The sequence below is a fragment of the Rissa tridactyla genome, chromosome 1, assembly GCF_028500815.1.
Source record: "Rissa tridactyla isolate bRisTri1 chromosome 1, bRisTri1.patW.cur.20221130, whole genome shotgun sequence".
NCBI classification, from domain to species: Eukaryota; Metazoa; Chordata; class Aves; order Charadriiformes; family Laridae; genus Rissa; species Rissa tridactyla.
The window spans coordinates 8,779,054-8,806,170 of record NC_071466.1 but is presented as its reverse complement, the minus strand read 5'-3'; the positions used below and the strand labels follow the sequence as shown (position 1 = coordinate 8,806,170).

General features: G+C 50.4%; 2 protein-coding genes across 2 annotated transcripts; one reads left to right on the top strand and one right to left on the bottom strand.

Annotated features, from left to right (window-relative positions):
• Positions 1 to 221: 221 nt before the first annotated feature.
• XRRA1 (X-ray radiation resistance associated 1) lies at positions 222 to 15,178 on the bottom strand. The gene is given in 18 exon segments (XM_054219211.1): positions 222 to 252; positions 254 to 458; positions 1,217 to 1,322; positions 1,901 to 2,013; positions 2,141 to 2,306; positions 2,859 to 3,101; positions 3,554 to 3,672; positions 4,373 to 4,466; positions 5,496 to 5,612; positions 6,393 to 6,433; positions 7,896 to 8,155; positions 9,261 to 9,359; positions 9,977 to 10,110; positions 11,648 to 11,745; positions 12,437 to 12,509; positions 13,282 to 13,353; positions 13,580 to 13,734; positions 15,070 to 15,178. Coding segments are annotated over 18 exon segments (2,235 nt in total).
• A 2,003-nt stretch (positions 15,179 to 17,181) lies between these two features.
• SPCS2 (signal peptidase complex subunit 2) lies at positions 17,182 to 26,910 on the top strand. Its single transcript, XM_054183364.1, has 5 exons — positions 17,182 to 17,257; positions 24,081 to 24,164; positions 24,475 to 24,639; positions 25,818 to 25,948; positions 26,652 to 26,910. The coding sequence occupies exons 1-5, from the start codon at positions 17,219 to 17,221 to the stop codon at positions 26,836 to 26,838; spliced, it is 606 nt and encodes a 201-aa protein (XP_054039339.1). The 5' UTR covers positions 17,182 to 17,218; the 3' UTR covers positions 26,839 to 26,910.
• The last annotated feature ends 207 nt before the right edge of the window (positions 26,911 to 27,117 follow it).

The following is a 27,117-nucleotide window of genomic DNA, read 5'->3' as shown; positions in this document are numbered from 1 at the left end:
GGCAGACATGGTTTTTGTGTGCTGTCACGGCAGCGTTGTGGCAGTATCGGTGCTTTCAAGCTGGAAGTCGCCTGAAAGCCTGAGATGAATCTTGTCACCGCGCTCAATTTTCCAACCTCAGGAGGGCAAAAATGGCTCCAAACAAGTTACAAAATAACATACTTTTTATCCAAGAGGACGGGGGTGTGGCATGCTTTATTCAATCCTGGCTGTATTGTGGACTAAACTGTGGGCACCTTCTTGGCCGCTCTCTGGCAGCTGTAGCTGTTCGGGGCTCCCCTGCTCAGATGTTGCCTCCGTGAGAAGAGCTTTTACCACCCACGCCTCATCCGACAGCTTGGCCATCTCCTCACCTACGGTTGTGGGGAGGATCTTGAACACCTCCTGGAATTCCTCCATCAGCCTCTGTGCCTCCCGGTATGCCCTGGGGTTGGATTTCCTCTTTTGCAAAACAGACACTGGAAAAGCCAAGGGTGTGAGCAAGAGCGATGGGACGGCTCCTTGGCTGCAATATTTGATCTTCCCTCCCGTGCCTTTGCCCACCAGCAGCCCCCGTTCTCTCCCGTCCCTACAGCACGGGGCACATCACCATGGCAAGGGCACAAAGGTGGCTGCTGGGATCCTGCTCTGTCCTGGTGCCCACATGAAACACGGGAGCCCCGAAAGCAAAGGCGCCGGTGGTCCTGAGTAACTCAAGAGTGAAGACAGATGTGCTGGGTTCAAGCCTGGGCAGTGGCTCTTACTGTAGGTGGCAGAAAGTGCCTTAATTTCTTGCCTCTCTTCCCTGGTCAGTGCGGGGAAAAGGAAAAGCACCGGGGAGTAGCCAGGTCCTGCTTGAGACCCAAGTCCTGCTTCATCTCAGGGGTAAAACCACTTTTACCCCAAGGCCGTTCTCCCACCAGCTGGGTTTGGGGTGGGGTAAATCCAGCTGTGGATCCAAGGGACCCCAACAGTGTCCATGTTGCATTTACCCCTCTGTTAACCAGTAGCTAGAGCATCGGGGTCCAGCCTCATGGTGGGATGAGGGCATTCAGCAGGTGAAGCCCTTGTCCTCTCACAGGGACATGAGGGGAGGCTGCTACAATGGAAGGAACCCTCCATTCCCAACTCAGCCGTATCCCGGGGCCCCACCAGCTCAAGGACACCTTTACATTCAGATCCTACCCCTGCCTCTGCGGTGCCATCAACAGGAGAGATTGGGAATGCAGGAACATACCCAAGGGTACTTCAGTGATGGTCGAGGTGTTTCTCATGGCCATCAGGATTCCTTCCAGGACTTCTGCTTTTGTCTTTCGGGCCGGAGGGCTGGGCAACCTCCCATGCTGCAAGAAAGACCAGGAAGCTGCAGCATGCCACCCCTCCAGGCTGATGATCCTCCACCTCCTTTTCCTGCCCCCTCCCCAAACTAACATGGGCCTGTGCTTCTGCACAAGGTAGGTGACACCGTCTCTTTTTTTGGACCAAGCTGGTCTGGTTTTGGCACTGATTTAGGATTATAGGTGTATTGAGCAGTGCTGCATCAGCTTGTGACCCCAGAGCAGCGCAGTGGATCCAGGGACTGTAATTCTACTACAACCCACCCGCAGATCCAGCTTGGAGGTCATTTCCTCTGCCTCCCTTGGGACGGGGCTGGCTTTGTCCAGGGCATTGGTGACAAGTGGTTCCCCCTGCACTGCCCAGCGGCTAGCAAGGCTCTTGGCCATTTACCAGCCGCCTCATCCCTGCAGGTCGGTTCCCGTGGGGGCTGCATGTACCACACCATGAGGGTGAGAGAATAGGGAGGTGCCGTAATTGGGAACGGGGGCAGAGCCCATGCTCAAGCTCTCGGCATCCATCCAAACACGCGGGTTGATCCAGATACAGATACAAACGGTCTCCCTTCGGAGCTTTGGCTCTTTACCTTTTTCTGAGGCAGGTAGGGCTTCTGCACACTGTCCAGTCGTGACTTGGCATCCTGGTAAGCCAGGGAGGGGTTCTGGGTGTAGTACAGGCCCTGCACATTCTTCTGTATCCCTGTGAACCAGAGGAAAAATGGGACAACAAAAGCCTTTGCTGCTTCTTTCTTGGTCAGAGTGGACCATAGTGCTCATCAACCTGCCAAGGCTTTTCTAAGCAGGAGCCTTCTGCTATCTTCACTCACCATCTGGCTCAATAAAATCCAGGTCCTTGTCTCCACCGAGCAGCTCCTCGTAGCCTTTGTATTGCTCTGGAACCACCTGGGATCTTCCTTCCCTCCTCTGCTCACTCCTTTTCTCCAGCCTGCCCTCTGCCACAGGTCTCAGCAGGGGTCTGGACACATCCTCCACCTCAAAGCAGTAAAATAAAGGAATTCACAGCAGCCCTTTCTTACTAGTCCTGCTGTGGCCAGAGATCTCTCCCAGTGGCACTGAGCCATGCAGCCACCACCTCATCCCCTCTCTGCTCGGCAGGAGCAGGCACAGGGAGAGAGGGGCCACCCCCATCCCAGCGCAGACTGGATTTTTCCCTGATAACACCAAGATTTTCAGGGAAATCAAGTCAAAAAGCTGCCCTGGTGAATCCTAGGAGGAAGTTTTCCAGCAGGCACTGCAGGGATGATGCTGGACTGAAGAGGTCCTGCAGTTGGGGCTGCCCACCAAGCCAGCATGCCCTGTGCCACCCTGTGAAATAGGCCACCAGTTCTTGTTCTTGGTCACAGCGTTGCATTTATGCTTCTTGCTAGTGCTTCCTTTCTCAAACCCCTTGCAACCAAAGGAGGGTTATAACCACTGGTGCCCACAGCAAGTGTACACAGTTCATTCACTTAGGAAATGAGGATTCATCTATGGACCATTTCTGGTCAAGCCCTGCAGTCCTGAACGCTTACAGCCCGGCCTCACCTGCGTCATGAAGAAGGATGGAATGTCCTCCTTGGCTGAGCCAGGAGGAGGCCTGGAATTGCCTTCCCCTTCCTCCAGCACTGGGGTTGTGGAGCTGATGGAGTGCAGTGGCTGGGCCGGACTCGGAGGTTCCGCATCTCTCGCAGCCTCCACTGCAGCTGGGAGCTGTTTCCACAGAAAGGTCTTGGCAGGAGCTTCCATCATCAGTGGCCACTTCATGACTTTGGGGAGATGTGACGTGACCTGAGGGGAACACAATGGATGTCCACGCACACTGCCACAAGTGTCAGCGTGGGGTCGGGTCCAGCAGCTGGAGACTGATCCTTGTGGGACAGGGAGCGTCAGGACAGCCCTGGCTCCAGGGACACCCTGGCAGCATCTTCAGTCCTATAGGATCCCTCAGCCAAGGACGATGGGCAGGACTGAACCCAAAAACCCAGTGACAAACCCTGCTTGGGGCAGCAATAAGGGGGTGGTTGGACTCCCCAGCCTCATCCTGAGCAAAATACTTCCAATTCTTCCTATCCTTTCCTCCATCCTTCCAATCCCACTGGGATCCATGTGTCCCACCAGCTCTTCCTGTGCTCCCCAGCAAGTCGATTCCTGGGTAATCCTGCCCTGCGTATCACAGCAAGGGTTTCATCCCTGCCTTAGGCAGGAAAAACCCCACACTCCCGAGGCACATCCCTCCTTACCTTCCAGCTGGCTTTGAGAGGGATGGAGAAGTGCCACCTCTCCACGGCTACGTTCTTCTGTCGGACAAGTTTAATCCCCAGATTGTGCTGGAGGAGCTGGGTCAGCAGAGGCGGCTGCCCTGGAGGAGCAGAGATTCATCAGAGCTGCAGGCCGCTGGTGGAGAGCCCATGGCCTGCTCCTTCACTGGCAGCACACTCTGGCCTGTGCCAGGCTCAGCTCAGAGCGTGGCATTGCCCAGGCACCAGAGTAGAAGCCACCCTGTTTTGTAGGGAGATGCTTTATCCCTAAGGGCACACACGGGACTGGGCCACGTGCCACCAAGGCCAGAGGAGCAGTCCTGACCTGGTTTATTTACTAGTCCACACATAGCTCATGGAGGGAGCAACACCATTGCAACGTTTCATCAGCATCCTTCTGGCTACCTTCAAACCTTTGGGAGAACCTTTGGGGTTTATCCCCCCTGCTCGGAGAGCTGCTGGCAGGAGGAAACCTGGACCAGTTTCAGACAAGCCCTTTGTGGGATAAACACCATTTGGAGAGCAAAATTTAGCCTGAGACTGCACTGCCGCAAGTCACGGATGGGCTGTTATGGACTTGCCAGGAGCAGCAGCAGGGCATTAACAGCGTTTGCAAGAGCAGTGCTCATCTGCATTGCTCTATAGAGAGCAGAAATGATTAAAGCACCTCCCTGGGAGCCAGGGCCAGTGTGGCAGGAATGTCTGAACACCAAAAAGCAGCGTTGTCCCTGTCCCAGAGAGCTAACAGCAAAGGAGGGACAAAGCAGGAGTCCCCCCTGCAGAGCCAGGCTCATACTGTACCACTCCGGGTGGTGGTAAGAGGGTTATTGTGAAACGTCAGCTCCTTCAGGCACGGGAAGAAAGCCACGGGTAAGAGAGCTGTCTCATCCGCGATCTGCAAGATAAAATTGTTTGCTCTAAGCACTATGTCATGCCAGAGGCTGTAGAGTTTCATCCCAACCCTCCCATCAAAGCATGCTCCTCCGATGCGTGGGGTCCCTTGCACTGGGCAGGTACGTACAGCGGCGAGGAAGAGGAGGGAGATGGCATCCCTTAACCAGCAATGCCCAGCAGGTCTGCTGCCTGCGAGTATCGAGGGCAGAGGCAGCGCTCCTCTCTCCCTCCTGCTTGCTGCAGTGAGAGGACTGGTGCCCCCAACGCTGAGAAGAGCCGCAAGGTAGAGAGGCAGGACTCTTTTTTGCAGCCCAGGGCTACAGCTGCAGCTTCTCTGAGCAGGAAGAAAGTCCTGTCTCTCCACCCTGCAGTCCAAACCACAGCCTGGCCAGGGCAGCACAGCCAGAAACCAGCTCACCAACAAGGCACTGATCTAAACCAGGGTGACGACACTCGGGGAAGAGCAGCAGAGCCACCGCATCACGTCCCAGGGGGATGCCCCTTGCTGAGCAGAGGTGACTCGGCACTGCCAGCTCACCTGGCTGGGAAGCAGCGTGAGTTAAGGCCTGGGTAGGAGCCAAAAGCACCAGGAAGAGGAGCTTAAATGTTGTTGCATGTTACTTGTCCGTTGAGGTACACTGAGAACCCGGTGTGGCTCAGCAGACAGGTATAACCTGGCACTAAAACAGCAAAGTCCTCGATGAGACACAACCATCCACCAGGCAGCTCCAGCAAAGGATCAGTCCAGAGGGAAAGCAATCCTTCATATATGCTCTGATGAAATCCCCAAATATGCAGGAGTTTAGACAAGCTGGGTGCAATTCAGCTGCCTAAATAGGTGTCCTGTCTCACCCGAGAGATCCTGGATATCTGACACATTCCCCTGGGCTGGCAGATGGACACAGGAGCCTGGGAGAGCTGTGCCCTTCTGCAGTGGCAGTTAAAGAGCAAGGCTGTCTCCCAGGGAACTAAGGCTGGGCTCAAGCAGCTGAATCTTGACACTTAACTGGAGCCACAGGATCCAAATCACCTTATTGAAGGCCAGGCTGAGACGCTTCAGCTCAGGAAAGGGAGCACAAATGTCCCTGAGTACGGAGGGAGCCGGCAGAGTCTTAGAGGCAGATGGGTCTCCTTCCCTGGGAATAACCTTAAAGAGAGGAGGAAGAGGGTGAACAGAGACACCACTCCAGAGGCTCCGGTGGCAGGAGACACACCCAGTGGCAGAAGACCACCCTCCTGAGCCCAAACACAGCTATAATTCGAAGAGCTTTTGGTTCAGACCCACTCCGGAGGTTGTCTTGTGGCAGCTTGCTTTGGCTTCTGCGTTACTGTGGGAGCCCTGCAGGGAGTCATGGCAAACGCACCGAACTCCATCATCCAGCACTGAAAACCTGCACGGGCTCAGGAGGAAGCAGCTGTGCTCTCGGGGAGCAAGCGTGTGCGCACGTGTGTGTTACACTAGAACACGCTCCAAGGGCTCAGCATCTCTGAAGCTTAGCCCCTTGCTCAAGTTCTAATAAAAACCAGGGTCTTTGGCTTCAAACACCTGATTCTGAAGAGCACCATATAAATAAATCTGGGGGAAAAGATTACAGGGCTAAGAATGATTAAACTCCCATCTCCCGAGCTTCAGTCCTCACCTGAGCCGCAGAACACACTTCCCCATGCAGGGAGGGGCACACAGTCACGAGCAAATGGCAACCCAGCTTTTATTTGAAAGTGATACAAGTTTAAGCTCCCGTATCCCTTGGTTATGGGAAAATTTGCTCCTGATCTCCCTGACAAGAGACAATACTCACTGCAAGCCTTTGCAGGCACACAGGACCCCAGCTGTACCCACAGGCTTATTGAAACTCAGCTGAGAGGCTTGGGGAAGGGAAGTTTTGGAGCTCACACCCCAAACTACAGATCAGCCAATGGTTCTTACCGGCACCGGGCATCCCGGAGAGCCAGAATTAAAAATGACCCCTGCAATGAAATACAAGCAAAGTGAGGGTTTCTACATGTAGCACCTGAAGCTGAGCACTGCACCAGCCCCACGGCAAGGCTGGAATTACCATGGAAAAGCAAGTTAGCATCAGGCAGGATCTGACTCTGTAGCAAGACGTGCCCAAGGTGAGGGAGGATCAGTCCCACCATAGCAAGCTTGCTGGCAGCCCCATCGCTCCAGGTGAGGTTCACATCCCTGAGCACAGCAGAAACCCTGCTGCTGGCCTCAGGGCAGCCAGGAGCTCCCCGCAGGTAGATTCTGGTTTGGAATCTCACCCGTGAGCATGAGGCCTTTCCCACATCATGCTGCTACTGCCAGGCCAGCACCAGAAGTTGCCCCGTTGCCTGCTCCACAAATACTTAACAGGGACTGCTGCAGCGAGCCAGGGGACACGAGAAGTGCTTGGAGGAGCCTCACCGGCAGCTGCCATCACAGCCCACTCCACACAGGAGACACCAGGCAGTCTCTGGATCCATCCCACCATGTGGCCCAGCATGGTGTATGCATCACGCTTTGGTAAGAACATCCAGAGGGGAGAGCTGACCTACCCCAGGAATGCAAACCTGTGCATGTGCTACCTATACAACCTTCTACACAACCTTCCTGCCCTCTGCTTGTCCAGCATCCACAGTAATGCACATCCTAACCTGAATTATTTCCCCATTTTTGCCAGTTTTCCTCCCATCCAGCATACAGTGTCTGCTTTGGAGCAAGCTACCCTGGAGAAGTCATAGAATGGTTTGGGTTGGAAGGGACCTTAAAGACCATCCAGTTCCAATCCCCTGCCCTGGGCAGGGACACCTCCCACCAGACCAGCTTGCTCCAAGCCCCGTCCAGCCTGGCCTTGAACCCCTCCAGGGATGGGGCAGCCACAGCTTCTCTGGGCAACCTGGGCCAGGGGCTCACCGCCCTCACAGCCAAGAATTTCTGCCCGAGATCTCAGCTCAATCTCCCCTCTTGCAGTGGAAAACCCTTCCCCCTCGTCCCATGGCTCCCCTCCCTCATCCAGAGTCCCTCCCCAGCTTTTCTGGAGCCTCTTGAGGCTCCAGGAAGGGGCTCTGAGGTCTTCCCGGAGCCTTCTCTTCTCCAGGCTGAACCCCCCCAACTCTCTCAGCCTGTCCTCACAGCAGAGGGGCTCCAGCCCTCGGATCATCTTTGTGGACTCCTGTGGACCCACTCCAGGAGAAAGAATGGGGCACTTCTGTCTGAACCATGGGAGTTGTCTGCTTTGGGGTGATTCATGTCCAGTAAGCTCCCAGTAATTACAGAGGGACTGTACAGGTTAGCTGAGATGTCTAAAATAGTTCTATGTATCCCTCCCTCACTGTTTTAATTTTGTCAAGCTGCTTCACTCACTAGCAAACATCCAGCAGATCCTCGCCCTGACATAACTCAGCCCCATGGTTTCAGTGTGGACAGGGAGAGGCAGGCGCTGCTCACCCGTCCTGCCTGGATCCCTGTTGTTCTGTAGCATAACATATCCAAGCTGTCCTTTTTTCCCTTCCAGCTCTGCTGGCACCTCCGTGTCCTCCTGCTTCGGCAGCCGGGACTGCTGCCAGAGGCTGCTCAGGGACTTGTACCACTCTGCCCTGAAGCTGTCACCGTACAGCGCGGGGTGGAGGAAGAATTGCCTTCTCTCTGCTTGGTGCAGGTAGGGGACAGACGAAATCCTGTTCCTGTCCAGATTCAGCTCCCTCAGGCTATCGGAAGAGGAAATGCATGAGAAATGCCATGATTGCTATCGGTGTATGCACAGGGCCATCTGTTCGCCCTGGGCACCCACAGGGCAGGGACCTGGCCTTCGACCTGCCTCCTTGCTGAGCTTCCCAGCAGCAGTGCGGAGGCATCCATGACACCTGCATCTCCCTGCCCTGTTCCCCCTCCTCTCCAAACCCCAACCGCAGACTCCGTTCTTGGCACAGCCCAGCGTTGCCCCTGAAGCCCATGACTCTGGTCCCCTACACCAGCCCAAGGGTCACCTCGCTCTAAGTTTGCCTCTTGATGAGAATTTAACAGACAAAGAGACATCCTGGCAGTTCATTAAATCACCCAGGGCTCTGATGAGCTGCGGTCCTACTGGGATTCCCTAACAATATTCCATCTTCCCATGGAAGTATAACAAGTATAATGCACTTGCTCAGGGCCACAAGACAGCTTGGGGAAGAGCAGAATCACAAATCTCTGCACTGCAGCCCTTCAGTCTCGTGCCTAAACCTCACCCACTCTCCCTCCTCTCTCATGAACAATGCGGACAACGTGCAGTTTCCTCCAGGAATGTCTTGGCAAAGCCAGGGCAACAAGCCAGACCAGATACCCACTTCCAGTCTGCAGCACTGGAGGGAGGCCTCTGCACTGTCCCCAAACCCAGCTGAGGGGCACGTGAACAGCCCCCTTTCCTAGTGACTTCTCTGGCCGAAACAAGAAAGCCCACATTAAAACAGAAGGAGATGATCCGCAGCCCTTCCTAGTGCTGCTGCGCTGAAATAAAGGATGAATCTGGGCTGAAGAAGGGAAAATGGAGAAAGCAACTGACATTCCAGAAATCAGACCTGGAGATCAGCAAACACCCAGGGCAGGAGCTGAATTACCAGCCACCTGCCGGGTTTGGCCAGCTTGTGCTTTGCAGCAGGCTGTTTGCTTCCGTTCAGTCCCATTTGCAATACTAGAAAGACTAAACAGGGAAGTATCCAAGTGAATCACAAAGATTTTGTTTTTCATTTTAAGCCTGGCTACTGTGCAACAGCTGATGGAGGCAGCTGCCAGCCCCTAAAAGCCAGAGCCGTCTGCTGCCAGGTGTTTCCTTACCTGCAGAGATGAGACAGGCTCACAAAGACGCTCGGGTCTGACAGGCGATTGTCATCCAGCGACAAGACCTCCAGAGATGGAAACCTTAAATGAGCAGAGCTGCGGATACAAAGAGGCTCATTAATAACATGCTCATGCAAAGACAGGTGAAAAACACACCATTTGCTGTCACCAGGGGAAGATATATCCCCCAGGAGACTGGGCTGGGGCTGTTTTCATTCTTTTAATAGAAAACTGATATCCTAACTCAAAGCAGCTAAATTGAATCAGTCCAAACGACCATTTAGCTCAGCATCTTATCTCCAACCATGGCAAACGGCGGATACCTTGGCATGGTAACTGTGGCTAAGGTATACGTGAAAGGTCTAATTAATGATGAATAAATAACATCCTACTCACGTGGCTTGGCCACCCGACGGGGCTGCTGAATCACAGTCAAGAGGTTCCTCTCCAGCTGCTGATGACAGCAGATACCCTGGGTGATCTGGGGCTGAGCTGGGATAACGCTTTCCTGCCACCCAGCACCCACCATCAGGTTATTTGATCTTCCAGTTTGCAAGGGAAGAGCTCTGCTGCTCTACTCATAAATCCCAGGCTGCCCACACTCGCTGCTCACCGCTGCCTTGACAGCTCCACCGCTCCATCACCCTGCCTGCCCAGCGCATCCCACCGGCACACCAGCAGCTCCCCACCAAACCAAAGCTGCGTGCACTTACTCCCAGGAGCCTGCCAGGTCCGGAGGCAAGGACTGAAGCCTGTTGGCTGTCAAGCGAAGGACTTTGAGCTGGGACAAATCTCCCAACGTCCAAATGTCTTGGGGGGACAAGTTATTGTAGGAGAGATCCAGATCCTGAAGGAAACAGAAGAAACAATCCCCTGGAGCAAAGAACAATCTCTGTTGGCTTTCCCCAGTTGGATATTAAATATTTACAGGAGACTTTCAGTCATGCTACCACCCACCCTAGAGTGATGCCGTGAGCATCTCTGACTTGCAGGGACTTCACTTAACAGCAGTGGGACTCCGCACCTTGGCAGAAGTGCTCAGGGCTGGTCCCCAACTCACACATGTGACTCACGGGACGACGGCCAGGAAAAAGCCAGGGAGCAGACCCTGCTGGGGGCAAGGATGAGGGTTTCTAGGATATGTGAACCGGAATAGCTTTGCTGGGGCATTACAATAGGCTGCTTTTTCCCGGGAGGAGCTCAAAGCACTTTCCGAATCAATTTAATATGAATTTCCAATCAGCCTTCCCAGGGCTGATTTCTACAGGCTGTCAGCAAATGAGACCCAGACACTGGTCAAGGATGAAGCTGAGATCCACAGGGGCATGGCAGGAAGTGTAATTTAGGTGGGTCCCTTCCCCACCTTTCACAGCTGATGGCAGCGACAGGGGAGCTCACACAGAGGCACACAGGGACAGACAGCATCAACCCTGGCCTCATGAGCCGTGGAAATTTGGTTCCCCATCACCTGGGCACGTGCTCACTGAGTCAAACCCTGAGCAGGTTATCAACAGTGCACAGGAGAAACATGGGAGGGCTTCATGGATTTGGGAACCTCCCAAAGCCTGCAGGCAGGAGGGAGGTCAGGATCTGAGCGTACAGAGCTGACAGCTGAGCCACCAACAATTCTTTGAATGAGACAAGAAGGAAGAAGTCTTTTAAGACAAAACTTTATATCCAGCTGCAATCAGAAACCGTGCGTACAGTGAGAGAGAGAAATCCAGGCAAGGACACCTCCTCGAAGACAGCAAGCCTAGATAAGGTCAGTACAGCCAAGCCAGAGCCTGAGCAATCTGTAGCAGACACACACTCCAAGCTGGATGGAGAGGACAACTAGAGCCATCGTTCCAGGCATAGTTGCTTATTCTTAGGATCCACTTTGTCTCTTTTTTAAAGCAAAAAACCAAACTGACTCCTTTGCTGTGTTAGAAAAGCAGCTCATAAGTTGGGGAAACTGCAGAGACCTGTTTAGAGAGGAGGAGGATGGGAAACAGAGAGGTAGAGCATAGCGCTGACAAGGATGGGGATCTGCCGAGGACCACATAGCAGCAGGGAGGTGAGGGATGACACAGGTGACTGGGAGACCGCAGGGAGAGGATCCTACAGCAAAGGGGGCAGGCCATGACAGGGGAAACAAGGAGTCCTGTGGCAAGGGGCTGAGCAATGGGGATCTGTGAGGGATTGCTCTGTGGGAGGAAGCAAGATGTGAAGGTTCTTGAGGGACAGCAGAAAGGACATCCCAGAGTCACAAGGAAGCAGGAAGAGAGAATGACCCTGCAGTTTCAGAGAACTCACACTGCAGGGACACGCATCAACACTACGTGTAGGCTTCAGTGTGACGGTTGGGAGGAGATGAATAAGGTCTCAGATTCCCCTCATCTTACTTCCAAATGCAGGAAGTCTCCAGCGGTGATTTTCAGATTTCTTAGTCCGTTCAAGGAAAGTTCCAGTTCCCGTAGTCCTGGAAACTTCCGAAACGGTTCTGCAAAGGTGGAAAAGGAAACACTCCAGCAAGTGAGGAACAGCAGTAACAGAACAAACCATGACTTATCTGGGTCTGGAATGGACCAAAACCAGCCAGAATAAGCAGCACGAGTATTGTCAGTGGGCATGTCTGAAAGAAAATGCCAGCTCAGTTAGATGTTTGTCCCTACAAAACATGATGCCCCACCAACCTACTCCTTCCACAACTGGTTTGCTTCCATGCATTTGCTCCCATCCCAAATTGGATTATTGCTTGAAGGCACTGATTGCACATTTAGCTTATATGTTTTACTAGTTATAAACGGATTTCCTTTTTTCTTCTTCGAATTAACTGAGCCCACGACGCTGGATTTGGATTCACCTCCCAGCTCTACCATTAACCTTCTGAGCCTTTGGGACAAGTTGCTTCATTATTCCATGCTTCTATATATTAAATAGGGATTTTCTTTGTAAAGAGCTTTGTTTTCTAATAATGAGAAGGATACCACAGTGGCACACAATTATCATTAATATAAAGGGAATTAGGGCAAGGATTTCAGCTCAGTAACAGGAAGAAAGCAATTCTGCAAAGAAGTGCTGTTATGTGTATCTCAAACCTCTTTGTAAAGCTCTAGACCTTTGTTCAGACAAGCGTAAGCTTCCCTGGGTTGAAAAGCAGTATCTATTTTTTTGGTAATGCAATCCTTTACCTAGTGTCAGCAGGTTCTCAGCAGCATTTATAAAAGCAACACAATCGAATTTCTCAAAATCATCTTCTTTAGCCTGAAAAATACAGGAGAAAAAAAAAAAATCATTCCACTCCAGCCCTAAACTGATCTGAAATGACTGGATCTCTCCTTTTCTCAGAATGCCTAAATCATTGCATTTCCCATAATTAGTTCTTCATTTCTTTTTCTGACTATGGAGAGCAGACTATGCGCTTAATGCACAGCTGCCTCAGTGACCAACACCCAGAAGACCTGGACCAGTTGAAAGCAAAGCCCTCTCTGTGTCTTCATTGCTGACCTTGCTCCCCTGCTTGTGTCGCAGGGCTCCTGAGCCATATCTCATACCTACGTGTGACCCAGCAAACGTAGCCACCCTACAATTTAGCACCTCTGTCCTTCACAGCACCAGGAGGGAAACCTAGAAAGCCACTAAAAACCTGTCAGCATCTCAGCTCATTTTCTCTTTGCATGGCAAGTTAGTCATGAACCCAAATAAAAGTCACTTCTCAAGCTGAAGTTGAACTCCTATCGTAGTTGAGCTAAACGTGCCTGAACCCAAAGAACAGCGTTGCGCGAGGGGATGTAAGTGGGGAAGGGGCTACGCCTGATGAAGACCAAGTTCATTTGATTATGAAGACACGATCCAAAAGTTTGTAGGACAAATCATACAAGCCTGTCCACAGCTGGATGGCTAACCTTTCTGTGCAAGGAATATACCTGCATTTAACGTGTGTTTTCTCTGATCTCTGGACATTCATGTGCTGATAGGGTAAATTTTTCAACTTTTAAAGCAGTTCCCTAGTCCTCCTTGAGTCTCTGATACTCACAGAGATCAGATTTTGGCTGCTTATGTTCACAGAGCACAGGTCAGAGGGGTTCTTCAAATGGTGGTGCTTCATCTGGGGAAAAAAACAAACACACACACACAAATGGTTAGTCCTACAGCAATCCTGTATGTCGTGTCCTGGGATCTGAGCCCCAAAACTAGACCTCGGCTGACTCCCGGTCAGGGGGAGAAGGTGGCATGGAGATGTGGAGGGAGAGGCAGCCTACCAGCAGGATCTTCCCAGCTCCACAAAGCGCTATCAGAAAGTTTAGGCAATAACAGGGGAAATCTGCACTCACCAAAAATGGCTCATCTAGGACATGGTCTTCAGTATTTTCTTCCACAGAGACAGACACTGGGGGCTTTCTCCTCTGCTGTGGTGTTTTCCCAGTGGTCCCCTTCTCAGTCCAAGCCCTTGGGGTAGCTCTGCGTGCCAGCATCCAGCGCCCAGACCCTGGCATGATGATGGACCAAGGCAGCAGAGATGGTATGGTGAGCACGTGACCCTCCAAACATGCCCTTCTCAAAGTGACTGCACTCTACCTGGTGTTTCAGCCCTACACTGAAATCCATCATTTTAAAATCCCCTATATGGACAAGAGGAAAGGGGTTCAAGTTATGTCAGGGGAGGTTTAGATTGGATATTAGGAAGCATTTTTTCACTGAAAGGGTTATTAAACATTGGAACAGGCTGCCCAGGGAGGTGGTGGATTCACCATCCCTGGAGGTGTTTAAAAAAAGGGTAGATGTGGTACTTAGGGACATGGTTTAGAAGTGGCTTTTGTCAGGGTAGGTTAAAGGTTGGACTTGATGATCTTAAAGGTCCCTTCCAACCTCAGCGATTCTATGATTCTATACTGGAGCATAAAATGTTCAATGACCATAAATTTAAGGTAGGAACATCAAAGCTACAGCCAGAGCCACAGAAGAGGAGAAACGTGTTACTTTATAGATGGTAATAGAGCCATAGGTTGCAGACATGTAAACGTGGGCTGGAAGAGCCTTCTGAAGGTCTCTAGTCCAACCTCCCACGCAAAACAGGACCACCAGCAGCATTAGATCAGTCAGTTGTGGCTTTGTCTAGCGATTCCACCACCTCCCAGGGTAATCTGGCGCAGAGGTGCACCTCCTCCCAGCAAAGAAGTACCTCCTAACGTCCAACCTAAACCTCCCAAGGTGAAATGTTTGGCTTGGTTATGCCATCTGCCACTGTTAAGAGTTTGTAGCTGTCCTTCAGGTAGCTGTAAGGCACAATCTCCCCTTGGAGTCCTCTTGGCCAGATAAAAAACAAGCTCAGCACCCTCAGCGTCACCTTGAAGGTCCTGTACTCCAGATCCCTGACCAGCCTGGCAGAGCTCTCAACCACTTCTCCCATATTAGAAGACATTTCTGCCAATTTTAAGCATTTTGCAGATGTGACTCTCAAAGCCCAGAGAAAAAGGAGAAGCTCTAGCTCAGAATAGCTGCTGGAGAACCATGCTGTGCTATCCACGTCACTGTCTGAAGCTTCCCTCCTGCCATTATGTGGGGATGGCTGCTGGAGCCCTCATTTAAAGGGTGGCCCTAGACATCCTGCCCTCTTCATTGCAATGAAGTTTTAAACAATGTTAAAACCTTCCGGGCACCATTTTAAGTTCTGTTATCAACTCTTATCTGTGTTATCAGCTGTGATGTTGATACAGGAAACCACAGCTGAATGTACCCTCTACCTGGCCCAACAACAGCACAGATGGTGGACCTGCCCCTATGGACAAGACATTATTCTGCAGGGCGACTTCGCCAGCAACGCTCAAAGAAGTGTCACCTTCTTTACTTGCACGTAAAATGTTGCTGGCAGGGAAGCAGTTAGTTCCATAGTTGCTTTCATCACCTGTTTTATACTGTCCTGTTGTAGCCATCTCGACTGCAGTGTTCCTGGGGAGAATGGGAAACGAATAAATGGGTTAAAATTTTAATTGGCTCTAACGTTACTTCGCTTTAAACAGCTCTTCCCAAGGGTAGCCACAAATGAAGTGTCAGCCTGGAGGCAAAGGAACACTGTCAGGGACACATGAGGAGCATCACCTCCTAAAACGGAGAAGTAAATGAGGTGACAGGAGTACACACATTATTTTCCAGCTCAAGACAGCAAAATGCAGACACCAGCGCATGCGTGAGTCAGGCTGTGTGGACGACGACTCACGGGATTTACGCTTTACTCCTCATTCCTCCTTCCCCTGTCTCCTTTCCCTTGTCACTTGTGGAGGCTCTGGGAAAAGAACTACACCAGTCACCGCTCCCCAGACCTCGGAAATAAACTTCAGAGGCGCTGCATCGCTCTCGCCCTGTGCCCCTGTAGCAGGAGATGGTCTCCCAGTGCCATCTGATGGTGTCTCCACACTCAGACACCGCTCTGATATACTACAGCACGGCTGGACTACGGCGTTCACACACAGTGCCAGTATTTGGGGTGACTCTCCCCGGGAACAGGCACACGCTGTGTGTTCATGCACCGATATAAGTGGGAGGGCAGGTGTGTGCAACCTTGTCAACAGCATCAGCTGGGATTCACCACCGCACAGCGACGCTTCAGTAACTACATCCACCCAACACACACCCACTGACCCCTGCTACCTACGAAATGATCACACACTGATCACACACTGATACACACCCCCACAAAAACACCCAGAAACACCCTCACACAGCCCACTCGCACGCATATACACCCCACGCACACATCCAACACATAAACGCCCCCACACACTCCTCGCTACACCTCCGAAACACACACCCTTAACATCCCAAAACAGCAACACCCATGCACACCCCCCACAAATACCCACACATGCCCCATGCACACACACTCCCCACACTGGTGAACAACCCACAACGATGCACACCCCACAAAAACACGCACATATCCCTTCAAACACCCCACAGACACTCACAGAAACACTCCCCACACTGGCAGACACCCAACAATGATGCACACCCCACACAAACATCCTCACACACCCCACGGAAACCCCCACACACACTCCCCACAGTGGCAGATGCCCACATCCACGTACCCCCACACGAACACGCTCACATGCCCCACAGGCACCCACACACACACTCCCCACACCGGTGAACAACCCACAACGGTGCACACCCCACACAAACAACCATGTACTCCCTCACACACCCCACGGACACCCACAGAAACACTCCCCACACTGGCAGACACCCACATCCATGTACCCCCACATGAGCACCCTCACACACCCCACAGAAACCCCCCACACGCTCCCCACAGTGGCAGACACCCACATCCATGTACCCCCACACGAACACCCTCACACATCCCACGGACACCCACACACCCCACAGACACCCACACCCACACTCCCCACACTGGCAGACACCCATAACGCCACACACCCCGCACGAACACCCTCACACACACCCCACGGAGACACCCGTGGGCACCCTCCCACAAACATACACCCCCGCACACCCACCCACGACACCACAAACACCCCCACTCCTCACAGACACCCCCTCTCCCCCTCACATCCCCCCCCCCACACCCCCCTCCCCTCACAGCCCAGCGATCATAGAGTTCACAGTCCTCCACAGTCCAGAGGGGCCCCACACCCATCTCCCCCTCACGCTCCCCAGGTCCCAGACCCAGGGGGCCCGGTCGGGCAGCGCTCCCCGCCGCTCACCCCGCGGGCCGAGGGCCGCCCCAGCCGCTGTCCCGCCCCCGCTCCCCGAGCGGACCCCGCACTGCCGCCGCCTCCCCTCCGCGCCGCACCGTCGCCATGGCGACGCGGAGGGCAGGCGGACTACACTTCCCAGCGTGCAGCGCGGCGGGAGGGGGGCGCGGCCTTTGCTCCCGTCGGCCCCCGCGGGTGACCAATCAGGGACGACCAGGTCGCGCGGGGAGGGCGGGGGCGGAGGGCGGCGAGAAGATGGCGGCTAAAGGCGGCAGGAACGGTCTGCTCGACAAGGTACCGTGCAACGGCCCGCCCGGGGACCGGCCTGCTGGGGCTCCACCTCCTTCCCCCCCCCCGGCCGCGTCTCAGCGGTTCCCCTCGGACCGCCCCGGCACTGGGCCGAACCGTGGCAATCCCTAAGCTCCGGCCTCAGTGTGCCCCCCCCCCCCCCCGCTCGCTGCTGAGGGGGATCCCCCGCCTCAGCCGTGGGGCTGTGGGGAGCTCCCGCTGCTGCCTCCTTGTAAATGGCAGTAAATAGCAGAAGAGGCCCCGGGGAGGGAGGGAACATCCCGCAGACAGGCCGTGCCCTACGTCCGGCCGCAAAAGCAGCAGCAGCCGGCTGTGAAATCGCTTCTTTTTTTATTATTGTTTTAATTCTTTTGCCAGCGTGGCTGGTTCTTAGCCCAGCCGCCCTGACAAAAGCCCGGCTAGCGGTACAGCCGCGCTCCTCCCGGTGGGTGTTTTGCCAGAAAAGTAACTCTGGGCATGGTAGAGACGTCAGGTGGAACAGAGCGTAATGTAAAAGTCTGCTGATAAGATACTCAGTCTCCGTAGTTTAAAGGAACTTGTGTGTAAAGTGGCTTTCAGCTCAGTTTTAAGCGGTCAGATGTTTGTGTCACAGCTTTTTGTGGTATTTGGGAGGTGAAAGCTAGAGACCTAGAGGCATTTTTTTCCACAGGAAGGTGGAGACAATTGTATCTGTATCTCTGGTTGCAAAAGGGTGTATTCAGAGTGATATGTTTGGCATCTTTCACTGTATTTCAAAATATGGTTTACTGCAATTGAGAACACTTAGGGTTTTTTTCGCATATGTATATTCAGAACTTAACATAAACATACTATGTTTCGTAACATAAAGAGTATAGTTTTCCTGCATCTCTTTGAGAGGAGGCTATCTTACTATCCCGAAGAATTTGGTGGGTTTTCTTCAGAACAGTAGATCAAGTTGTTGAGCGAATGCTTTCAGGGGAAGGTGTGCTAATTAAATATTTCTGTCTATCTTCTGCAAATGTGCGCAGCTTCCGGTTTTGAAATGACGGCCCTTTGTGGTTAAACTTCAAGAACTCTGGAAAGCATCATGCTCTCGAGGCGTTCTCACTCCTGCCACATTCTGTGGATACTGAGGGGTAGTTATTTCAGGAGAAAAAGGAGTTGTTGGTAAGGGAAATAAGCTGTTGTTGCGGAAGCTGAATCCTTTAGTGAGAAACCAGTGAATATTTTCAGCAGGACTTCTACCCGAAGTACATACACACGCTTGATAACGTTCTGTCATCTTTTCCCTGTCACCATGCTGATCTGTGTGCCTTCGTTTCCCCCCTACCCCAGATGACTTAAATGAAATCTGGTCATTTCTGCGAACCAGTGTTTATATTGTTGAGGTATTATCTGGACAGTTGTGGCCTTAGATCCATAATTTGCTCAAGCTTTTCTTGAACAGAGAAATAATGGGTTGTCAGTGAGGCTTTAAAGTCTTCAGATGGGTTGGTTGTTTAGCATGTCTTTTTGTACTTCACTAGTAAGCTAAATCAGGGTGAGTTTAGGGAGGCCTGTGTTTTAACTATCCCTTTTTTTGTCCTCACGTTCTTCCAGTGTTTGTGATAATCAGGTAGCTCCTCCTGACCTCTCCCCACTTAACCAGGACTGCCTAAGAGTGCAGACTCGCTGACTTCAAAATGGTGTGCAGCAGCGGCTACAGTCCCCTCGAACATCTTGAGATTTCACCCGTTTAGCACAACACAAAGTTATTAACCATGCTCTGCTGCTACTAGAGCAAAACCTTCTAAGGTTTTGCAAGCTCCAGGACTAAAACCACTTCCTGAATACCAAGTTCTGTAACTGCCTTCCGCTCCTGTGCCCCAGAAGGAGCTCTGTGGGACCAGGCGATGTTGACTGTGGGTACAGTCAGTCAGCACTGGTATTTTGGGGAGAGTGAGGTCCAGAATTCCTTCCTCCAAGGTAGAGGCTGAACTAGTTGGAGCTGAGAACGACCACGCTGACTCACTGGAGTGTGCTGCGGCTCTTCCTTCAAGAGGAAGAGGAGGGAACTGATGTACCATGGACTCTGCAACTTGCAAATCCAGCTTCTGCCTGGTTTGTGGTGCGCGATGTCACTGTTAATTTAGAATTTATGTTAGGGGGCGGGGACCTGTGGTTTGGGACTCTGCTCTGTGGGCTGCAGCCCAACCCACAGGAAAAGGCAATCAGCTGCAATGTCGGCTGTGTGCCTTGAGGGAGTAGATGAGCATCATCTGCTGAGGCTCTTCCAGCCTCCCTGGGCTGCAGCATCGCGGGTGCCAGTGTGAATAGTTTCTGATTTTAGGGCTTAGGAAGGGGAGGTTACTTTCTTTTCATCCTTGCAATGCAAAACACAGGTTAGATGCAGGAATGTTATTCCTCTTGAAGAGTTTATGTAGTCTACGCTGGTGCTCCTCTTGCAGCAGCAACAAATCTTTTTTACTGTATGACTTGACTGGTTTATTTGTGTGTGTAATACACAAAGTGCACTATAAACTTCAGAGCAATATTCAAGGAGACAAGCTAGCTACCCAGAAGATGTTGCAGGCTAAAATTGAACATGATGTAAAAGAGGCTGACAGTAGTGGCAGAAGGAATAAGGCGGAGGGGGGAAACGTTAAGTTTGTGCCACGTCTTCCTTCTGAGTTATGAACATCTTGAAGTTTCTCCTGCAGGATTTTTCTGTGCTTCCTGCTTTTGAGGGAGGAGTTTGAAGGGATTTAAATGAAGGCGATAGCTTGACAAATGAACCTTGCGAGCGCTCATATCCCACGGTGTCTGTTGTGAAAGCAAGCACTCGTTTTGCTGTCCCTTTCTTGGAGCTAACAGCAGAATGCTCCCCTGCTGCAATCCAGCTGCAGGCTGCATCTTTACTTGCATGTGAACAGCTGGGGCCTTTGCATGCTTCTAGTGTCAGATTGGGTTGGTGGCTTTCTGAAATTGCATTTCTGATTTTATTCTTTGTTATTAAGGAAGGTAACTGCTGGCTATGTTTAAGCTGTTGTTCTGAAGCCTTGTTCTTAAACAGGTATGCTTTCAGGTACCAAATCCAATTCCTAGGTGTGCCTGGCTGTAGAATACCGTATTTGCTTCCCATTTGTAGTTAGGATGTGTTCAGGACAAGTTTGATAACCTTTCACTTAGCTTTTAAAACAAAGGAGTGAAATCACACCCAGACTATAAAGCTGTTTTGAACTGGTTGAGTTTTTCTTTTCCTCCATCAGATGGGAACCAAATCTGAGCTTTTCTTTGAAGCCTTTGGAACTCTCACCCGAAGTGCTGAAAATAATGAGTAACTGGTAGAAAAATGCCATCCATGATCTGGAAGAGCAGACATGTTTGCATCATCCAGGCTCCACAGGACACCAGTGCAGCTTCACCTTCCCTCCGCAACCTGTGTAGGCAAGGCAGGGCTGTTCTGCAGACCCGAGAGGGGGTGGAGGCTTTCCCGCCTGCTTGAGGGTGACCATTTGGTGGTAGGCGCTGAATATCCAGCTCTCTTCCAAGCTGAACATGGGGCTGGCCATCAGTCGAAGGCTTTGCCCATGGTTGCACTGGTATATAGATGTCAGTGTACAGATGTGCATATGTTTCTGAGCACATCTGGACACAGAGGTAGCGTTGATGTTTCCTTTGAGTATCTCCTGCTCCTCTTCCGCAGCACTGGCACTCCAGGTGCCAGCACGGCATCCCACCTTCTCCCTATCTCTTTCATCCTGCGGATCAGCCTGGAAGAATGAAGAGAAGCGGCAGCTGTACTGTGTTAGGAGAAGTAACCTCATGGGAACATCAAGACCAAGGTGAAGGGAGGGCTAAATCTTCACCCTGGCTGAAGTCCCAAACTGCAGGTGTGTCTCTGATGCAAGGTCCCTTCTGACATGAACAGCCCTGGCATTATCAAGCTGTTTCTGTCTTGAAGCAGAACAGCCTCAGACACAGGGAAGCCTGAACAAGAACTGAAGAACTGCTGGTTCAGCTCATTGCTTTAGACAGTCTAAGATTAGATTATTTTTTTTTTCCCCAGTAACAGCTTTATTTCAAAAAATGTCATGTGGGCTTTACATCTACCCCTGAAAATGCTGCTTCTCTGCTAGAGATTGGTATCAGTTAAATATCATGGATGTTACCTGGCAATTCCAGTGTCAGGTGAGTCGGGACAGAGAACAAGAAGCAAAAATCCATTTCTCACTCTGTCACGGGCTTCCTGGCTATATGTTATTACAGCAGTGCCTTGACTTGTTTTACGTACAGATATTTCTCTCTGTGCAAAACCCTTCTGCAAGTAAAGTGTTAGCAGTCCTGTGCCTATAAAATAGCTTTAAAATCTTGAGGTTTTTATTCTAAAAAAAGCCTTGGGCTTTATTTTCATTTATTTCTTGATTCCTGAACTTCCCTCGGTGTTTTACAGCTATTCTATCTTTGAGTATATCTAGAAAACTGCTGGTTTTATTTGGGAGGAGAAGAGAAGAAATTTTAGCATGAGCCTTGATTCCATCCTCATGGGCTTTAGGAATTAAAACCAGACATAATAAGATTGACTAAAAACTCGAGTGTTGGTAGATGCATTGCACTTTAATACCAGGTAAACCATGCTGTTGCCAAAAGCAAATATTCCAATATTAAATATTTAATTGTAAAATGTATCACAAAAATATCACTTGAGTGGTGTCTTCCCAAGTATCTCTGGATTCTTGTTCTCACTTAGGAACAAGCTGGGGAACACTGTCATATTTTATACTAAGGATTGTCTTGTTCTAACCCTAGAAATGTGGAGAACTGTTAATTCAGAATATTTGCTCGGATATATTTTTTTACTTCTTCAAAATGATTCCTTTAGCGGCCTTTGACAAAAACAAAAAATCACAACTGTACTTAAGGGCAGACCTGGTCAGAAGGAAGGCTTCAGATGGCCTGCGGAGGTTCCTCGTGGTATTAAAACCGTCTCATGAATTTTGTTCTTTATCATTTTTAAAATCAGCAGGGGGGAGGGTTGAACAGCTGTAAAGACTGAGCCTTTTCATGGACTTTTATCAATAACAAAAATAAACTGCAGGCAAATGACTCCTTCCCTCCTGGGTAAGGCTTGCCTTCTCTGGAGCTGTACAAGTACAAGAAAGGACAGAATATTTGCCCACAGTCACATCTGAGTTCAGGGTTCGGTTATTGGCGTATCTCGCAGCGAATCCAGCTGAGCTGCGTCTTGCATCTGTCTTACTCGTCAATATTTTTGTCTTTAAAAATAACAGGACTTGTCTGCACCCTACAAGAATAATTCTGCGGCAGTAGCAGCTGGCGCTGTTTCAGGAAAAGACTCTGTTTTAGGGTTTTGCTAAGCAGAGTACATTTCCACGTCGAAAGGCTTTTTTAGCTTTCCTTCTGCTCCCTCATGAGAAATGGAGGCCGCACCTATGAGCAGTGAGGTCAAGTCTGAAAGGGTTTCTTCAAAGCTTTTTTTGATTTATTTGTGAGATAAGGAGAGAGGGATTGGGTATTGGTGTTACTACTTCGAGACTTCTGACTTCCAATTCACTAATTAGGAAAAAAGGTAATTTTTTTTTCCGCTACCTAATCTAGCTCTTGATAGTTTAATCATTGGGAATTCCAAAGGGCAAGAAATAAAACTGTTACAGATGCTTTTATAAGGAAAAAGTAAATCTTTGAAAGGATTATTCTATAGTCTTTCATGGCAAAGGGTTTGGCTTTCAACTGGCGTGTGTGTTAGTTAACCTTAGGAAAAACTGGTGGCTACAAAAAAAAGTAGCCACCTAAAATATTTTGTAACTTACACTGATGTGAGAGCTTTTTCTGGCTTCTGGCTGTTGCTTTTGTCCCTCATAAACCAGGTACAGCATGTGAATGTACGGTGACGTTTACTGTGCACCTAATAATTCATACCTGCAGAGCCTGAAGGATAATCAGGCTTTTCCCTGGGCGAGTGTAGGGGGAGTAGATCAGGTTTTACATCTTACTTTAAAATGGTTTCATTCCTGCCAGAGAAGGGAAATGAGCTCTTGTGACGGGTGGTTAATAAATCCAACTTGGGAGCTTCAGGAGCAGGAAATAACATAAGCAAAGTTGAGAATTGCTTCTAATGGCAGCTAAAATTTGAGCTCAAATCACTCAACTGTTTGAAATAATTGATGGCTTGAAATACCCAGGGCTCAAGCTCATGTGTCCGACTGCGGCTAAAAGCAGTAGTGTCACCGAAAAATAATATAATTCAGAGGAAAATTAACCCCTTTGAAAAACTGAGCTGTTGTACCTGAGATTCATTATTGATGAAGAACCCGCTTCTGAGGAAAATCAGAATATAGAAGAGCAACAGAGCCTTTTGGTTTTGGTCTGGGGGATGGTCTGGCTGAAATTTTCTTTTCTTGTTTGTGCCTTTATATTCTCCCCTTGTACCTGGATTGTTAAGGCCACCTTGAAATTTTCCTGCTCTCATCATCTCCTGAAGAGTTGATCTGTAACAGCTGGGCTGAAAAGCGTGAATACCTTCAAAGGCAAGAATTAAGTCATAACTGACACTTTCTGCAGATGGCAACGGGAGCAGCAAATGCAGAATCAAAACTGGGGTAAAACTGATGTAAAAAGTCCCTTCAAATATCTTCAGTACCCACGACAAGCTTAAATCTGGAAGGGTAATGGGGACGTTGGTGCCGAGGGGGGCTTTTGGTGCTGTGTAACAGGGCCCGAATTCTCTCCGTCTCTGGGCACGTATTCCCAAACAGGGAGCAGTTTGCTGGGTTGCCTCCTGTCTTTGTGTTCGCGACATTAAAACGAAAGGCCAAATTCTCTTAACGCCGTTTGGTTTCTGTTGCAGTGGAAGATCGACGACAAGCCGGTAAAAATTGACAAATGGGACGGTTCGGCTGTGAAAAATTCTTTGGACGATTCTGCCAAAAAGGTACGTCCTGCGACTGCTGATTTCTCCCTCTTGGGAAACGCTCTATTTGCTTAGGTTTCTACGCTTAGTTTTAAAAACTCTGTAAACTTTTTTTGGTTGGATTTGGTTGGAACCCCTATCTGTGCTGGTTCTGTAGCATCTCTTGCAATTCCCATGGCTAAAGCTTAGAGCATCAGCAATTATTACAATGTCTGATGCAGACATTAATTCTGTATAAAGTTTCTGCTCATTTTACCCTTATAATTGAGATTGGTTTATCTGAATCTAATGAAAAGCACAAAATAAACTTGGCTGCCTGTTTCTCCCGCAGGTTCTCCTGGAGAAGTACAAGTACGTCGAAAATTTCCGTTTGATCGACGGTCGCCTCATCATCTGCACAATCTCTTGTCTCTTCGCCATTGTAGCTTTGATTTGGGATTACCTGCACCCTTTTCCTGAATCCAAACCCGTTCTTGCCTTTTGTGTTGTATCATATCCTTTACTTACGTCGGCTCATTTATACCAAAAAGGGTTGATTTTCCCCATAAACACAAAACCCCTCTCTGTATTCCCATTTTCAGGCCCGTGGTGTGGAGATCAGCTGATAATCAAACAGTTTTCATGTGATGGTAAAATTCCTGCCTGGCTGGCTGTAACGTACCTAAATTTGGGTGATCTGGGGGTGCAGCCTTCCCCTGCAGGGGTTGGAAGCGATTCGGCTCACGTCAGAGGAGTCAGCGGCTGCCGGGGCGGCTGATCCCTTCTCCAGGCTCCCGGCTGTGTTTGAGTGCATTTCCCACATCTCAGACACCGTGTCAGCTCCGGTTAGAAGTCAACTGTGAGATTTCCAGTAACACAGCGTGACTGGGGTTGGGTTTTTTCCCCCTGTTTGGGCTCCAGAGTGTCAGCATGGCGCCGATTTCCCTGCGGCTCCTCTAACAAGAGAGTCGCCTGCAGAGGTTTTACGACCCAAACGTAGGTGACAGATGAGGGGTGCTCTCAAGAGCTGCCGACGGGCGGCTTTGATGGTACCAGTGAGGCAGCGTGAACTGGTAGCCTGGAAGCTTCTCGCCGGCCTGGGAGTCACTGTACCACTGACGGCTGTGGGATCGTGGGCGAGCGATGGCCTTATTTTACAGTTGTTCTGGTTTTCAGCACGAACGTTGAGATAATTCATCTTGCAGCACTTCATCTTTCTCATTTTTGGAAGGAAATAATTCTAATTGCTCGGTCTGTGCTTAGGAGGAATGGACAAGCGATTAATTTTGTGGCTCGTTTGGTCTCAACGTTTTCCCGCTGTCTCCCAACAGTTGCTCCAAAAATTTAGCGAAATAATCGAAAACGGGATTTTGTTGTGATTTCTCCTTCTGCTTCATGGATTTATGAGCGAAGCATCTCGTGTGGCTGGAGAAATCCCTTTCGGGAAAGCGTGTTAGGGAGTTGTCGCTTTCCCCACCCCTTCCAGGCATCGATTAATGTCCAACGGCAAAGATTGAAGAAAGTGTCCCGATAATTATTTAACTTCTCATGCCGAGCGTGCCGCGTGCCGTTTGGAATGATAATGTCACGAGACGTGGTTAAACCGCGGTGTCTGAGGGGATCCAAGCAGTTTCTGCGCCTAATTTCTACTTCTAATTACAGCTTTCTAGTTTCCTTAACTTTTCGAGCACATATTTTGTGATGATGGGAATCCTGACCATCTATACCTCATACAAAGAGAAGAGTATTTTCCTCGTAGCTCACAGAAAAGACCCCGCGGGGATGGACCCCGACGACGTTTGGCAGCTCTCCTCCAGTCTCAAACGGTAGCGTTTCCCGGGCTTAGCGAGCGGGAATGACCTGGTGCCGCACCAGGTTTCGCTTTGCCTCCACTGGTAGCTACCCGGCGCAAAAAAGCTGCATTTTGGATAATTCCTAAACAAAATGGGGGGAAATATTGGTATTTCTGCAGCGTTGGTGGCTCTGCTCCGGGGATGCGAGCTTTCCGCAAAGGACTGGCTGCCGTGCCGTGATCTTTGGGGCTTCCCAGGCAACTCGTGATGAATATTCACTGCGGAACATAATTACTCAGAAGTAACAGCGATCTGCCACGGGCTCGCCAGCCTCGTGCGCACCGTTTCCGTCCGTATCTCTCCATAGGCTCACCCGAAATATTTTCCTTCATTTTTTTTTTTATACCCCCAAATCTGTTTTCTCCGTCAAAATCGACGTCCCAATCTCGAAATGGGAGTGGGTGCCACGCGGTTATCTGCTGCAGATGCTCACGTTTTGTTTCTCTTTAAATGGGGGGGGGAAATTAATTATTAAGAGTATAAAAATCTTTAATTGAGGTATAATTAACGCCTGCATGTTGTGGCTGCTGGTGCCTGGGGCGGGGACCTCCACTCCTGGGGGCTTTCCGGGAAGACGAGGATTTCTCCTCACCTTGTCGTTGGTGTCTCAGCTGAGCCAGGCTTTATTTCAGATTTTAATTTCTTTTATTCTGCAATCTCGCCGCCCTCCCTGCAGGTTCGATGACAAGTACACCCTGAAGCTGACTTTCATCAGCGGCAAAACCAAACAGCAGAGGGAAGCCGAGTTCACCAAATCCATCGCCAAATTCTTCGATAACAACGGGACGTTAGTCATGGAGGCCTACGAGCCGGAGGTGTCCAAGCTGCACGATAGCCTGGCCCTGGAGAGGAAAATAAAATGATTTCCGACACCGCCTGCCTCCTGGGAACGCGCTAAATTAACACCAATAAAGAAAAATAGCAAAGAAAGTGAATCATTGCCTCTGTTTTTTGTCCTGAAATCCTATTCCATTTGGGATGAGCGGGATTTTTAATCTTGGATCCAAGATTTATCTTTTTTTGAAGCTACACAACCTTGGTCTTGGCCTTCATGGTCCTGCCGCCTCCGGGGCGGACGGTGGAGGAGGATTTGCCCGTGGGGACCCTCTGGAGGGGGGGGACTTTGTCACCCAAACTGTCCC